Source organism: Cucumis sativus, chromosome 3 (genome assembly GCF_000004075.3).
Source record: "Cucumis sativus cultivar 9930 chromosome 3, Cucumber_9930_V3, whole genome shotgun sequence".
In the NCBI taxonomy this organism is placed as follows: domain Eukaryota; kingdom Viridiplantae; phylum Streptophyta; class Magnoliopsida; order Cucurbitales; family Cucurbitaceae; genus Cucumis; species Cucumis sativus.
The window spans coordinates 39,906,531-39,923,428 of record NC_026657.2 but is presented as its reverse complement, the minus strand read 5'-3'; the positions used below and the strand labels follow the sequence as shown (position 1 = coordinate 39,923,428).

General features: G+C 29.8%; 1 protein-coding gene across 2 annotated transcripts; it reads left to right on the top strand.

Moving 5' to 3' along the window:
- The first annotated feature begins 4,757 nt into the window (after positions 1-4,757).
- On the top strand, positions 4,758-11,722 carry LOC101212772 (homeobox-leucine zipper protein HDG5). 2 transcript variants are annotated; one of them, XM_011654338.2, is made up of 12 exons: positions 4,758-4,923; positions 5,267-5,539; positions 5,627-5,823; positions 5,975-6,092; positions 7,261-7,449; positions 8,137-8,619; positions 8,810-8,908; positions 9,009-9,221; positions 9,413-9,581; positions 9,888-10,156; positions 10,260-10,355; positions 10,655-11,722. In XM_011654338.2, exons 2-12 carry the CDS (start codon positions 5,402-5,404, stop codon positions 11,117-11,119), a joined length of 2,436 nt encoding a protein of 811 aa, XP_011652640.1. In that variant the 5' UTR covers positions 4,758-4,923; positions 5,267-5,401; the 3' UTR covers positions 11,120-11,722. The 2 variants fall into 2 exon arrangements, with proteins under 2 accessions (XP_011652640.1, XP_011652639.1); XM_011654337.2 differs by having other exon boundaries at positions 8,810-8,911.
- Positions 11,723-16,898: the final 5,176 nt, after the last annotated feature.

The window sequence follows — 16,898 nt, the reverse complement described above, 5'->3', positions numbered from 1 at the left end:
TCATGTTGATGTATAGTTTGTTACACATGTATGTAGTGAGAAAATAGGTTACAAAGCATTTTAGTCGTTGAAATCTCAAACCTAAACTTTTAGTTTCGATAACATTTTAGTCTATGTGTGGTTTTTAGATTTTTTTAATTAAGTCTCTATTTTCTTCTAGCCATTTCGTACAATGATTTGCATCATTCTTAAATACAATTGTTGAATTTTTTGCCAAATTTTAAAAACAAAATAAACTTTTAAAAGCTACTTTTTTTTTTTAGTTTTTAAATTTTTTTTGGGGTCTTAAACTATTGTTTAAAAATAGGATAAGAATTAAAGAAAGTTCAACGTAAAAGTAGTGTTTATATAAGTTTAATATTTTAAAAATAAAATAGTAATCAAACGGGAGACCTATTAAGTACTATTTCGTTTAATTTCTTATAGCCAAATTCTAATTCCAAACATAAAATTAAATTCTAAAAACTACTTTATATATTTTTTTTAGTATTGGTGGTCTATTTTCTACCAAGTTTTTTTTAAAAATTAGGTATAAATGAGATTGGAAAAATATATATTTTAACCCATTCAACTATTGATAAAAGGAATTACACTTATATATCAAATTATAACAATACAATCAATAAATAAATACACTAAACATTAAGTGGCGTATTGCCAAAAGTTCTAATAAAAAAAAAACCCATTAATTCACATCACATACATATTAATTAATGATAAAGTGCAGTGTACATTTAGCTAACTGATTTGTATATAATTGTTTCTCCATAAATATCTAATGAATCAAAATCCCCAACATTATACAAAAAGAATAAAATATTAATTAAAATCACATCAATAATAATAATAATAATCAAATATATGGGAAATAGTTCCAAGTATTAATTTAGAAAAATATGATTGGAAAATAACAAAATTTCTTGATTTGGAGTGGTGATTTTCTATTTTCTTTTTGTTTGCTTATTGAAAATAGATTTCTTTTTCTTTGTTAGTTTAACAATAACAAAGAGATGTGTACTAAAAATAATGATTATAAGAAGAAAAAGGGTGAGAAGAGATTTTTTTGTTCATCATTTTAGAATTAAATTTAAAATTTGACTTCATAATTGCTTTAAATTAATAGACATTAACACCTCTTTTATAAAAATCAAAGCTAGAAAAATGTAAATCTTATAATACTAACCCATAAAATTAAAACCAAATAAAAACTAATCTCAAAATTTAAAGATAAAAAAAAAAGTATTTTTTAAAAAATTATTATTATAACATAAATTTTGAAGTTTTAATTTTTTAATTAAAATTTAGTTGATATGATTAGAATTTAGTATGGACCTATAGCTCGATAAAATTAATAGCTATTTTACGAGAGATTTAATATCTATCAAAAACTATAAAAGAGATTTTATCAAACTATAATAAATTAAATTCTAGCCTTTTAAGATTATATAAAAAAATATATCCTAAACTATTCTATTGTAATGACAAATAATCACTTAACCCTTTTCTTCTTATCAAGTACATTGCCCACATAATTTAAAACAAATAAATGCTCAACATATATAATATGAGTTCCCATGAGCTAATAATCATACAACCTTTTGACAAAATTCAAACCCAAAGAGAAAAGAAATAGGATGTCCAAAATTAACAAAAAGACAAATTGTCTTTCCTTTTTTTGCTTTTGCTTTTTTGTTTTGATTATTTTATTTTTGCTCGTTGGGATCGAAACAACTGTCAAACCATCACTTTTTAACATGATAATTAGTGTATTAATTATCCAATACTTAACTTCTAACTAAAATATTTTATACATTGTATTAACGCTTTCATTTGTTTTAAACGGACGTGATAACCATCAAAATGATGTATATAAGTTTTCTTGACATTCAAATATCGTAGGATTACGTTTGATTTGTCCCGAAAGATGAATGGACACTTATACACATAACATGTTATAAAAGATTGGACATTGTATTTATGAAATGGTTGATATGGGTTTTCAAGAACAAACCTTACATGCAAGTAGTACTAATGTCAAAATTATTATATATGTTACAATGTAACATGAGAAGTGTTGTCCAATCAATAGCCTCTCTGGGTTCATTATTGCATTTCTATACATGGCAACCATGCACACTTTATTATTATTACATCAAAATAATTCCTCTCTTACCATTCACATGAAATTCTTCTCTTTTCAACCCTTCATTCTTACAATGCTGATTTAATTAAAGATTGGTTTTAATTGTACTTAAAAAAAGAAGGATTGAGTTTAATAATTATTGACTTTCCAATTCTTAATGAACTGCATTCATTTTATCAACTTACACACACCCACACAAAATATTTATACACAAAAGGTGTGTTAAAAGTAAGTTAAAATTTTAGTTTAGCCCTAAGTTTTTAATATATATATACATACATACACACACATACACACACATATATATATATATATTAACTTCTAAGAAGTGTAATTCTTTGTCATGTTTATATTTTTTTTACCATTAAAATTGTCATCTAATTTCAAATAAACTGGAATGACGAACCACAAAATATAATAGTAATGAAAAATCATTTAAATTATGTTTTAAATTTTCCTTTACAATTAAATAGTTAATCGGGAAATTCTAAAAAATAACAAATTTAACGAAATATTTACAATTTATAGTAAAATGCTATATCCTATTAATAATAAATAAATATTGATAGTTGACTTCTATCATTAATATAATTCAAAACTTTTTTGCTATAATTTGTAGATATTTTAATTTATTTTATTATTTTTAAAATGTCCCTAATTAATTATCTTTTATGAATCCTTATGTACGTGATTAATTCATGAAAATTTCTTAAAACTTCCAACCAAATTCAGTATGATAAAATGTCACAGATAGTTACTTAAACTGTTCATACATACATTTCATAGGTCTATTTTAATCTACAATATTACAATCACATGCAACAAAACTTCAAGCAATTAAGACATTTTGATTCTCCAGCTTCTTGATAATTTAGCGGTAATTAGCAAAATTCGAAAGATATTTGATCTCTCGTCTCCGTAATTATGATTCTAAAAAACAAGTTTACTTGTTATTATAATTAGAGTAAAGATTATACATTGATGTATCTAAACTCAATTTAGGTCAATAGATTTAAGTTGAGATGATAATAGGGTAAGATATTAATTGATATTAAGCTTAATAATTGCTTAATTTAGCTGAAAAAGGCAAAAACAAAAGGAGCCTTAATTTGAGTAGAGATTGTCAAACAAACAAAAAAGCAATAATAATAAGAAGAAGAAAAAGAGAGGAGGTGGACGAATCTGATCCGTAGGTTTGGAAAGAATGAAGCGGTGAAGATGGGATTGAGAGATTGAGCGGAGGATTAATTTCTGCCCGTCAATGCATCCCTGAATTCATAATCGGGTTACTTGCTGTCTCGGTAAAAGGTTAAAATTGAATATTTCCCAGTTGAGGAGCCGAATAGGAAAGCGAGTGATGGGAAATGGCGAGTGGGGATGTAGGGAGGGTAGAGATATTGACTTTGTGGGTTTTCGTAGGGAAGGGAGTAACGCTCCATTCAGGTTAGGGCACGTGGAATTTAACAGCCATTGGTTAGAAAGGAAAAAGAGAGAAAGAGAGAAAGAAAAGAGGGCTGGAGGTGATGCGTTTTTATTTCTGTCAACGTGCATTCAAAACTCATCGTGGTGATTTTTTTTCTCTTAAATTTTGGAATTTATTATGAGAGAGAAAACTTTTTCTTTTTCTTTTTTCTTTTTTCTTTTTGGTTTTTTGAAATTACTTCCAATGAAAAAAATGTATTTTTTCCTTTTCCAAATATATTGTTTTATGATTTCCATTTCAGTAGAAAATATCTTTCAATTTTTGAGACAAAATTTAGGATTTTTAAATGATATAATGATTTTAATTCTCAATTATTCCATACACCATTTTTACTAGTTTTTTAAATATATATGGAATGGTAAGGAGGTCATTTAAATTGTAGGTGTTTTTTAATAAATGAAAGTTTATATTATATATATATATGTTTTACATATAGTAATTTTGCAAATATAACGGTAATCTATTTTTAACTTTGCTATTTTTGCAATTTTGAAAATATAAAAGACATGAATTCTGTTATTTTTTTTTGTTATTTTCGTTAACTCCCTTTTCATTTAACCCATAAAAGAGCGAACATAGGAAAAATATTTCTTGATACTTCTTTTACCGTCTTAGTCTCTTTTTTTAAATATAAAACAATTCAAGTACGTTTGGAATAGTAGGTACACGAAAACATCTTAATAAATGCATTCATATCATCCAAATCAAGTTCTAAGTGGAGGGATTACAAATAACAAAAAAAAAAAAAAAATGAGAACATTTCTATTTGTGAAAAACAAATTTTCTAAATGAATTTTTTTTAGCAATAATACTTAGGTGCATTTCACTAATTACGTTAAAAGTGAAAAACGAATTTCAAAACTATATATCTTTTTAACTTTTTAACAAAGGTTAGATGAAAAGTGTTGTAAAATAAGATAAAGATGCAAAAGGATAGGTATAGTCTAATACATATCGTTTTGATATAGATAATTATTTTATTCACAAAATGTTCAAATTTGTTAGGCCTCAAGATTTACCAAACAAGGCATAAAGCTCTCTCCTTTTTGCAAGATGGAAACTTTTTAGAGAAAGAGAGAGAGAGAAAACAATGTGGGTGTCTTTGGTTTTTAATTTGTAGGTCTAAATTTTAACACCAAATTTCTTCTTCTTCTTCTTCTTTCTTGGCTTCTTCTTCTTCTTCTTCTTTCTTGGCTTCTTCTTCTTCTTCTTCCTCTTTTTGTTTTTCCATTGGGTTTGTCTTTCTTTCTTTTCTTACTATCCATTACAAAACCACCGACAGTGGAGAGACAAGAAGGTAAAAACTAAAACATCTTCGTTTTTTTCACTAAAAAGTTTCTCTTAAAGCATTCTTGTTTTTTATTTTTCTTTCAAAAAGAAGAAAAAAGTGGAATTTTTTTGTTCATTTGGTGGAATTTTCTTGGTGGGTTTGAAAAATCTCACAAGAAAATGGTGAAAGTTAGTAACTTTATTCTCTTTATATGTATATATATGCATGTTAACATTATTCTAAACACATACTACTGTCAATCTTTTGTTCATTTGTATTTTCTAAAAATTTATGTACAGTGGGTAGTGACTTTTTGTTGCAATAATGTAAATTTATAATGTTTTGATTCTTTTTTTTTTTTTTTTTGCAGGTGAGTGTGGTCTAAAATCCAAGTGTTCTATTTTTATATAATAATATATATATTAGCTTTTGGTGTTGTTCTTGAGCAATATATATTGTTATATATAAAAAATATAATAGTTATTTTAGGGTAAAGTGAAAAAAAATGTATGGGGATTGCCAAGTGATGTCAAGCAATATGGGAGGAAATATGGTTTCCACTGAATCTCTCTTTTCTTCTCCAATTCAAAACCCTAATTTCAATTTCATCTCCAATTTTCAACACTTTCCTTCCATTGTACCGGTAAGTTCTTCAAAATATTTCCTTTTTAAAATTTAATTAGTTTTTTTTGTTGGTTTTTGATGATTTTTTTTGGGTATAATTTTGTAGAAGGAAGAAAATGGGTTGATGATGAGAGGAGGGAAAGAAGACATGGAAAGTGGGTCTGGAAGTGAACAACTTGTTGAAGAAAATCAAGGAATTGAAATGGAAAGTAATATTAATAATAATGATAGTATTACTCAGCAGAATCAGAAGAAAAAACGCTATCACAGACATACTGCTCGCCAGATCCAAGAAATGGAAGCGTAAAATATATTTCTCTTTCTTTCTCTTTCTTACATCTTCCTTTAGATTGACTTTCCAAGCGTACAACAAAACACTCGACTAATAATATATATGAAATTATGATGAAGATTTTATTTTTTGTTCTTTAATTTACCTGTTTAACTTTGACAGGTTATTTAAGGAATGTCCACACCCAGATGATAAGCAAAGGCTAAAACTCAGCCAAGAACTTGGCCTCAAACCTCGCCAAGTTAAATTTTGGTTCCAAAATCGTAGAACCCAAATGAAGGTTCGTACCGAAATTAAAGAAAAACAAAAATACCTTTTTAGTTCTCGAGGTTTTGAAGAACGTATAAACCGTTTATTAATCTTTGAGTTTTTCAACCACAATTTCTATGTATTTAGAAAGTCTTCCTATAGTCAGATTTTCCAAACCTAATTTACATTTCACTAACTCTACTCTCGAGAGAGAAAAAGTAAGAGTATTTTGCTCATTATTTCTATTTAAGAGACTTTAAACCCTAAACTGGGAAATGGGCACCCATTATTATGATGTTTACATCTCTATTGTAAAGAATCGTCTCTCATTTATTTTTTTGGGTTTGCTACTTTTTTCTTTTTTAAAAAATATATAAATGTGTGTATATATATATATACACATATATATAATAAATAGATCTTACAAGCTCCCATGGTTGTCTTTTTCCTTTTTTGTTTGTTTTTTTTACAGTCTGTCCACCATTAATGTGACCTTGTGGTTGATGGTATTAAAAACCCTAACTGCTCAAGTGTTTGTGTTTCCCAATGGCATTACAAATTAAATGCTTTCCCTTTAACCTTTTCTAGTGTTTTGAATCAGTTTAGTAAGTGAAATTGCATGCATATTCTTGTTCTTAAATTAGGGTTTCTCCTTTTAATTAAACCAAAATGTTTGGAAAAAAAATTCACTTGAGTTGAGATATTCTAGTGTACCTACCAATCCATCCTTCCTCTTTCTTTAGTGTTGCATGTTAAAAGTAAAAAAGAACAATTATTAGGTCCACTTGTATCTATTTTGTTCTTTATATTTTTAGATTTATGTAAACCCTCATTCCACCTCTCAAACCCAAGCCAAGTTGTTAAAGTTCTTTGAATTTTACTAAGAGTTTATGTATTTTACTTCAGAAAGATGCAGATTTTGATAAGAAATGGATAATAAATAAACTTAATTTTCAAAAATCAAATAGCTAAAAAAAACATATCTTTGTTTTAATATTTAACTTATTCTTAATCAAATCTCAAAACTCAGTGCAAACGGTTGAAAATTAAAGAGAAAGCAGTTTTTCGTTTTTGAAATTTAGCCGAAGTTTACAGCTTTGTTAACAAAATATTAGGAAAAAAATTTACTAACAAGTTAAAAAAAATGATTATCAAACGTAATCTTACAAAATTTGTGGTATATAATTTATGTTTGGCAGGCACAACAAGATAGATCCGATAATGTGATACTTAGAGCAGAAAATGAGACATTAAAGAATGAGAATTATAGATTACAAAGTGCCCTAAGAAACATAATATGCCCTAGCTGTGGAGGGCAGGGTATCCTTGGTGAACCAAGCTTGGATGAACAACAGCTTCGTCTTGAGAATGCTAGACTTAGAGATCAGGTAATTAAATTAATTCATTTCAGTAATTAAACTCATTATCAACTTCTTCCCTTGTTAATTAACTTATTTGTGGTTTTTACGTTAATCCATATGGTGATTTCCATGCAAATTTTAGTATATTTAAAAAAAATGTTTAAAAAATTTTCTTTCTTTGTTACAACTTTCAAACTACCATATTTATTTTAAAGGATCTCGTAATATGTGAGTTGGTAGAACATGCAAAATAGGTTTGACTTTTATGCAAACTCAAATTTAGTTTTGGGAAAACTTAAAAAAATGTTTAAAAGACTCTTAATAGACTAAAAATTGTGTTATTTAATCTCTAAATTCTAAAACTTGTCTTACAGAGACACAAATATCAGTTAATATATATACCAAACATGCTAGACATTTCTAATTAAAAGTTAAAATATAGTAGAGACATATGTATTAGCCGGAAAATTAAAAGTTCGCAGACTGATTATTTGATATGTTTAAAGTTCAAATTAAAAAAACTTTTAGCAATAAAATAGAAAGCTTTGTGAATTTTGTAAACACTTTTCAAAGATAAATAATAGCTCTTTTCTATACTAGCTGGTTTGAAATTGAAAGTTCAATGACTTATTTGACAAACATTAATTGAAGTTTTTAAAAAACAAACCCTTTTTGATGATGATACTTGATACTTGAAAATTATGTTGTTAACAGTTGGAACAAGTTTGCTCTATGACCACAAGATACACTGGCCGCCCAATCCAAGCAATGGCATCAGCAGCTCCTCCTCTTATGCAACCATCATTGGATTTGGACATGAACATATACTCAAGACAATACACTGAGGCCATGGTTCCGTCCTCTGACATGATGGCGTTGCCCTCGATGCTCCCACCTGAGGCCGCCCACTTCCCAGAAGGAGGCCTGTTAATTGAGGAGGAGAAAACACTTGCAATGGACCTTGCTGTTTCGTCCATAGCTGAACTTGTGAAGATGTGTCGCTTGACCGAGCCTCTTTGGGTTCGAGACAATGAGAGCGGTAAGGAAGTTCTAAATGTTGAAGAGCATGGGAGGATGTTTCCATGGCCATTGAACCTCAAGCAACACTTGATCAATGAGTTTAGGACCGAAGCAACACGTGATAGCGCGGTTGTTATAATGAATAGCATCACTCTTGTTGACGCCTTTCTCGATGCTGTAAGTTAATTACCATTTCTATGCTATTTTAAGACTTTGGTTTGATAGTGATCTTGTTTTCGTTCTTCATTTTTCTTTTCAAATGTATGATTGTTTTCTCCTTAAACTCGAGTGTAAGTTATACACGCATTGCCTCAAATATAAATCCACTTTTGACTTCTATCTTTTTTGGATTTTTGAAAATTTTCAGAACAAATGGATGGAATTGTTTCCTTCAATTGTGGCCAAAGCAAAGACTGTGCAAGTCATTTCATCAAGTGTTTCAGGCCATGCCTCTTCTTCCCTTCAGGTGGTAATGTTATATAACTAAAAGCCCTACCATATAAATTCCAAATTTACAAAATTCATATCTAAAGTTTTTTTTTTTTTTTTGGGATTTTGTTTTATAGATGTATGCAGAACTTCAGACACTTTCTCCTCTAGTTCCGACGAGAGAAGCACATTTTCTCCGGTGCTGCCAACAGAATGCCGACGAAGGAAGCTGGACCGTCGTTGATTTTCCAATCGATAGCTTCCATGACAGTCTTCAGCACTCATTTCCCAGATACAGAAGAAAGCCCTCTGGCTGTATTATTCAAGACATGCCCAATGGATATTCTAGGGTAAATTTCACATCTTTGATTTTTTTTTAAAATTTTAGTCTTCCAATAAATCACCAATCAGTTTAAAAGTTCCAATAAATCGATGGACACAACTAACAAAATATTAGTAAACCACATGATTATTGTTAACCCTTTCTTGCTTTCTTTATTTTTGTGGGGTTGATTAGCTAATTGTTAATGTGTTGGTATAGGTTACATGGGTGGAGCATGCAGAGATAGAAGAGAAGCCAATCCATCAAATATTCAATCATTTTGTGCACAGTGGAATGGCCTTTGGGGCAAATCGTTGGTTGGCCATTTTACAAAGACAATGTGAGAGAATTGCAAGTCTCATGGCTAGAAATATTTCTGACCTTGGAGGTTAATATTCTTAACTCTCTTTTATATTTCAATCTCGGTGGGACACCTACTGACTTACCTTCTCTTCGTATTCTGTTAAATAAAATAATAATCGATTCAGATTTGCGTGGAAAGTATATCTATATTCTGCTTACATATTGAAGTTCAATAATTAAATTGTTCGAACCAATAATTAAATTGTTACGTTCTAAAGTCCAAGCCACCCTTCATTGTTACAAAACTAAATTAGAGTTTAGGGATAAAAGAAAATTAGATTTTGATGTGTATACATATATATTATGGTTTCTTTGGGATTTTTTTCTTCAGTAATACCTTCACCAGAGGCAAGACAAAACCTAATGAAACTGGCACAAAGAATGATCAGAACTTTCTCTGTCAACATAAGCACCTCCGGTGGCCAGTCCTGGACAGCGTTATCGGATTCTCCCGAGGATACTGTTCGTATAACCACTCGAAAAGTTGTCGAGCCTGGCCAACCCAATGGGGTTATTCTTAGCGCTGTCTCCACTACTTGGCTTCCTTATCCTCATTATCGAGTCTTCGATCTTCTACGAGACGAACGACGACGTTCTCAGGTTCTTTGATACTTAATCAATTTGTCCAATCTTTTCTGTTCGGTTTTCTTTAATTCGTTAAGTAGACGGCTTACTGTATATTTGTTAATATTTTGTTTTTCAGCTGGAGGTTCTTTCGAATGGGAATTCCTTGCACGAAGTTGCTCACATTGCTAATGGCTCTCACCCTGGAAACTGCATCTCCCTTCTTCGTATCAATGTGAGTTTTATCTTATATGAAAGAGTATAGAAAACTAAACATTTCTTATATTCTGATGCACATCATCCATATTTACAAAAGTCTTGGAATAAACATTTATTTTATTGCATGAATTGAATTTCATTTGTCAAATAACATCATTTATGAAATGACTTAATTTAAATAATTAAAACGTTCACATGGGTAAAGTTTGAATAGAAAATTAATTGCTATACTTTTATCAACATCATAGTATCTATATTAATTAATCCAAATTTATGATCTCCACTCTCCATATTGGAACCATTTGAATATTGTAGGTGGCCAGCAACTCCTCCCAACATGTTGAGCTGATGCTGCAGGAGAGTTGCACAGACCAATCTGGCAGTCTCGTTGTCTACGCAACAATTGACGTTGATTCAATTCAATTAGCAATGAGCGGAGAAGACCCCTCCTGCATTCCCCTCCTCCCCATAGGATTTTCCATCGTACCCATCATCGGGTCAACCATCGACGGACATCCAGCACCGCCACCCGAGGATGGTACTCCAAATCCCAACTCTGGTTGCCTCCTTACCGTTGGCTTACAAGTTCTAGCCAGCACCATCCCATCCGCGAAGCTCAACTTATCAAGTGTAACTGCCATCAACAACCACCTCTGTAACACGGTGCACCAAATCAACATTGCTCTCGGCGGCCCAGGTCGTTTGGAGAACGACAACGTGGTGGCTGAGCCGAATAATCCACCGACACCACCACCGCCGCCGCCCCCATCCAAGCAGTAAGCTAGGAAAGAATATGAAACTGGAAGTTAGCTGCCAATTACCCAAAATCTCCCTCCCTCATGAGCCACCCTCGACGTAGAATATTCCAAGGACATTAACTATGGGGTAAGTACTTGAAAAGAGAAAGGGATAAGTAGGGTTTTTGAGTGGGAGATTGTGGATAATTGGTGGCGAGAGAGAGAGAGAGAGAGAAGGCAAATTAGTATTTTAAAAAAGTGTAATTATTATTATTAATTAAAAAAATATAGGAGTAGTTTTTGGGAGGTAAATAAGGTAAGTGAGAGAGAGAGAGAGGAGAGATTAGGGGTAAATTAAAATTAATGTGTGGATTTGGATGTGGATTAGGGTTTAGAGGGTAATGTTGTTGTGGGAAGTCAAGAACGCACCAGATAAAACCCTTGGTATCTCTGACGTGGCTGTCACAAAGTGTGGGGGCCATGCCTAGTCAGCAAGGGTGTTGGTTCGGGCATTGACTTCTTCTCCTTAAATTATGTGTCAGTTTGACAGACGACGTCGTTCGACTTTTCCCTTTTTCAATTCTTATTTTCAAATTCTTATTATTATTATTATTATTATGACTCTCAATTTAATGCTTCCAATCAATTGCTTTTCCTACCCCCCTCCCTCTCTCTATATATAGTCTTTTCCTTCTAAGAAAATACATGACTAATTTCCTGTTTTGAATACTTTTTCCATTTTTAAATAATTTTCCCAAATAATTATTACTTGATTTTTAATTTTTTAGGTTTTCGAAACCTAAAGTGATGAACCCTTATTCTACATCAAAATCTCTTTATTTCTCTAAATTTGAAATATATAATTTATTTTTTGTTATTTGGGGAAGATAATTAGATTTTGTTTAGATTTATTAAATTTAAGAAATATGTGTTTGGTTGACATTTTGGATTTTATTCCAAATAATTATTTTCGGGTTTTGTGATCAAAATAATGAAAATTATGAAAAATTAAGATTTTATGTTTTCAAAGTGTTTAGATTTTGAATTCATAGAATTATATTAAATATGAAAAAACAACAAATATAGTATTTTTCAATATCTAATATATTATATTTTATACATTACTTCAAAATAACAATTATAGGGAAAAATTAACATAAAATTAGTTAATAAATTAATCATAATAGTTTATATCCCATCTAGTATTTAGTATAGGTAATTATAATTAGGCTGGTAGTTTATAAATATATTTAATTTCAAATGCATCTCAAAATTTTATTAAAATTGAATAATTTAATTTCTATATGTGTTACCAAATACACATATGAAAAGGCCTGAAATATTACATGTACTCTATGAAATATTTGTTTTCATATTGTTTATCAAATAACCCCAAACTTCATCACTATTCCTTGCAATTTGATATAGTCTCTTATCATAAGAATGATTAATAAACAAATTATAAAGATTAAATTTTAATTAAGAAAATCTACCAATTATAATTAAGAAGTAACTCAGCAACCAACCATCTAAACTATTATAATTATAAGATTGAACAACCACTTTGTGGTATAGAATATGTAAGAGAATATAATGAGTTGGTAATAGTTATAAATATAGTAATGAAATCGTAATTGTAATTTCCAAGGTTACCAAAATGATGAAAATGTAAAAGAATATGACATTGGGAATATTCAAAAGTTGGGTGTAATAGTGTTGGGGTTGCATGTGGTAGGGAATGATTGATGTTTATCCATTTTGAAATGAACTTTTAGGCCATTGGTGGAGTGACATAGACATATATATATATATATATATATATATATATATATATCCCCTCAAATTAAGGGTAGTCAATGCTTAGAAAGGGAAAATATTGCTTAAATGTATCACTCAAAAGGGAAGAAAAAGAAGATATTTGATCATAATTAGAAATGATATGTAAAAGATATGGTAGAGTCTCATCAATATGCCTCATGTCAAGTTTGTCACACATCTTGGACAAATAATAGAATTAAAGTATAAGAACTTTTTCAATTCTAAAATGTTGGTTTTTTTAAAAGAAAAATGTTAAGAATTAGTTTGACATGTTACTATTGTCGTCAATTCACTCAAATTGATTTATTATTGTAGAATTACACAAATAACATAGTTAGGTAGGAACTTTTATTGTCAATAATATTTGAATCATGACACTTTATTGTCAAGAACATTTTAACCGTGACAAACGTTGTTATATGTCAACAAATATTCAATTTCAACAAGTTTTTCTTTGTCATAGAATTTCATATTTATGACAATTTTATATTGTCAATAAAATACATGTCTCGATATAGTTTGTTATTTATTTGAACCTTGTTATTACATATAAAAATGTTCATCATCAACTAATCATATTGTAACACAAAATCAATACAAATATAAATAAGAACTTTCGTATATAAGAATAAACATTAGGTCCAAGAATCCCCAACTTTATGTTGATCATATATGATGTATATGGATAAAAAAGCTGAAATAAAGTCTACCTCAACAAAATTGATAGTTGCTTAACTCAAAGGTAGAACTGTCATTCAACCTCTCTCAAGATCCACGTTTATAAAGGTCTACTCTTTACATTTTGTTTTCAGATTACTTTTAATGAATTATAAAGTCTTTCTTGTGAAACTCGTTTCTAAGTTACAAGGGCTAAACTTTAATTGTATTGATTAAGAGAAGATATTTTGAATGGAAGGTTGCGATGAGAAGCTGACATTAGGCGAAGAAGCAAGACAACGCAATAAAACTTCAACGTTTAAGAATAGTTAGTCGTTTGGAGTTCATTGCGAGATAAAAGAGAAGACAAGAAAATCTAAGAACGGGGACTAAGTTTTATCATAAATTGAAACTACACAAGGAAGAGTAGGGAAATTTCTAGTTGAAAGTTTCCTAAGAGTATTTAGTGGGCCACGTGTAGAAGTTTAAACTAAGCATGATTAAATTAAACATCAAACTTCAACGAGGACCACTAAGAGCAGGAGCTGACGAGTTATTAAGAGGTAAAAGATGACTAACCTGATTTGGAACTAGTATAAATAGAGGAAAAAGTCAGATTATTATGAAGTACATGTTACTTTGAAAATCTAAAAAGAAAAAGGCAAGTGTTAAGTTAATTCTAGGCGAGAAGAAAAGGTGAATTAGGCATTATGCGGAAAGGAAAAACAAGTTATTGTGAGTGATTTCTTCTTGAAAGAGTTCGTTTATGTTAAAACGTTTTCTTTATAAAGTTCTTACTAATTTGAAATGATGTTTTATAGAGATTTCGAAAGGAAGTTTATATTATGTTCAAAGTATGTTTATATAAATGTAAAATGAAAATTTTGTTTAAACCATCGGTCTTCATCCTATCATTGAGCTAACTGTTATGTACACATAAGGAGTAAAGACACAACTGTGTATAAAAAATTGCATGATAGAGTGAAGTTGACGAATGCATAAAAGACGTCATGTATTGTGCTTAGCGGCCTGAGCAACAAGAAGTGAATCAAGATAGTTCCAGATGTTGTTGATGAAAAGGACATCATAGTAGTCTAAACTCGAGATGATGAGTCTTGACATAGGGCGTTCATGTTCTTGGCGAAATGATTGATAGAGAGTAATGTGTGTTATTGCGATATGTTATGAAATGTACTCCAAAAAAGGTTTTCTTAAAAGCTTCATTCACTAAGTATTTTGACTTATGTTTTAAAGTTTTCACTTCCCAGGTATTCAAGTGTTAAGGCCAAAGTAAGGAAGGGGTGAGAAGCTACCTAGACGATAAGAGATTGCCAAGCGTTTAGTTTAAACTTTGAGTTATTTACCATGTTTTTTTTTTGTAAAGAACTCTAGAACGTATAGTTGAAAGTTAATAAAAAATAAATGGTTAAGTGCATTATATGGCCCAAAGTATGAATTCAAGTTTAAATGTAAAGTTACTAAGCGATTAAGCAAAGCTTAAGAACCTAAGTGAGTGTTATGACATTTCACTTTAGAGACTGCCAAGATTGCTCTAAGTCGTTTACGTACCACATGGCAAGTTAGGACGCGTACAGAACAGAGGGTGACATTTCTCAACAAAATGTTAATCACTTGTTTGGTAGCTTCTATCGCTTTTAGTGTGTCATTAACTCAAAGGAGCACACCGAACAAACATGGGTTGAAAATATAAATAAATTTTTTAATATTATTGTGCATTATACAAATCGAGGAGAGATTGATTAGCCCTTAAATACTCAAAATGATTTTTCTAAATGTTGATTTTCAAGTGTTTTCTCAAACCAACTTATTTCACCTATTCATATTTTTTTCAAAAACTATTACAAGGGTTTGTCAAACCCTTCAACTTTTTTCCGAAAAATAAAACTACACATATACAAAATAAGCAAAGGAATAATTCAATATCCATTTTTAGAGCTGCAAAAATAAACTAATTTTGAATTTCGAGAACTTCATAGTTTTAAATGTTTTGATATGTAATCTCCTCTCAAAATGTCAATATATAATTGTGTCATGTCATATAGTTAACGTACTCAAAAAAAGCTTCATTTATTTGAATTTTATTTTCATTCGTGAACTCAATGTTTGACTTGAATGAAATCGCCATTGGTGGTTGACAAAACCATATGGATACGAGAGGATTTCCAACTAATTAATTAGAAAGAGAATTATTCATGTTCCAATTAAGGTATTATGTTCCACTTTGTCACATATCATTGATCAAAGTGGATTAATTCGTATAAACGGCTCTTGTTAAACACAAATTAAATTTTCAAAACTTGACTTGGTATATATTTGTATATAGTTTTCTCTACATACTTTGTTTTCAATCCCAACAACCCAATTAGAAAAATTAGAAACATAAGTTCACCTTATTGACAATATCATCTTTATTATCATAAAAACGACTTATAAGAGTGAAAGTTCTCCAAATTAAGCACACTTAACTTTGAAGTTCCTATAATCAAATCACTGAGAAGGAAAGTGCACCTTATTAGTATAAGTAGTAACTTTTAATCCTTTTTAACATTACTTTCATATCATCGTTTCATGTCCTCATGATCTCTTTCATTCACATGTGATACCGGTTCATTACCCCATGATCCATTTCATTCACATGTGATATTGGTTCATTATCAATGTCTTCTTCCTAAACTCATGTCGTTGCATCAACCTCTCACATTGTCCCATCTACCCTCCATAACTTCATATTATTATTTTTTTTAAAAAATTGCTATGGAAAAACGTTGAAAGGCTCACATTAATCATAAAAAAAAAATGGTTTTGAGAAAATGTAACTAAATAACACGAATGTTTTTTTTTTAAAAAAAATAAATGTAGTTATTGTGGACAATATATTATTTACTAGAAAATTCAAAGCTAACCTAATTCAAGCTAGACAAATAACTTTATTAATATTTAACTAGTCTACCACCAAATTTTAACAGCTACAACGATAATAGAACAATCAACTTAAATTTATACTTAATATAACTCAAGTTAAGCAAACCAACGCTCAAAGCAATATACTTTTTTACTTTAAACTCCACATACAAACTCGCTAGCCTAAAGTCTTACTATACAATTGAAAATATATTAATAACAATCAAAGACACCAATCGATATAATTCAATACAAAAAGTTACAAATATTACAAAGTTTGGAGGTGACTCGTGAATTGTATTAATAAGGTTTATTTCACAATGATTGAAGTCGAATTTGATACACTTCGGTAATGACTAAAATCAAATTAAGTGGGTTAAATTTGTAATTTACCTATATTTGTTTTTATAAAATAAGGAATCATC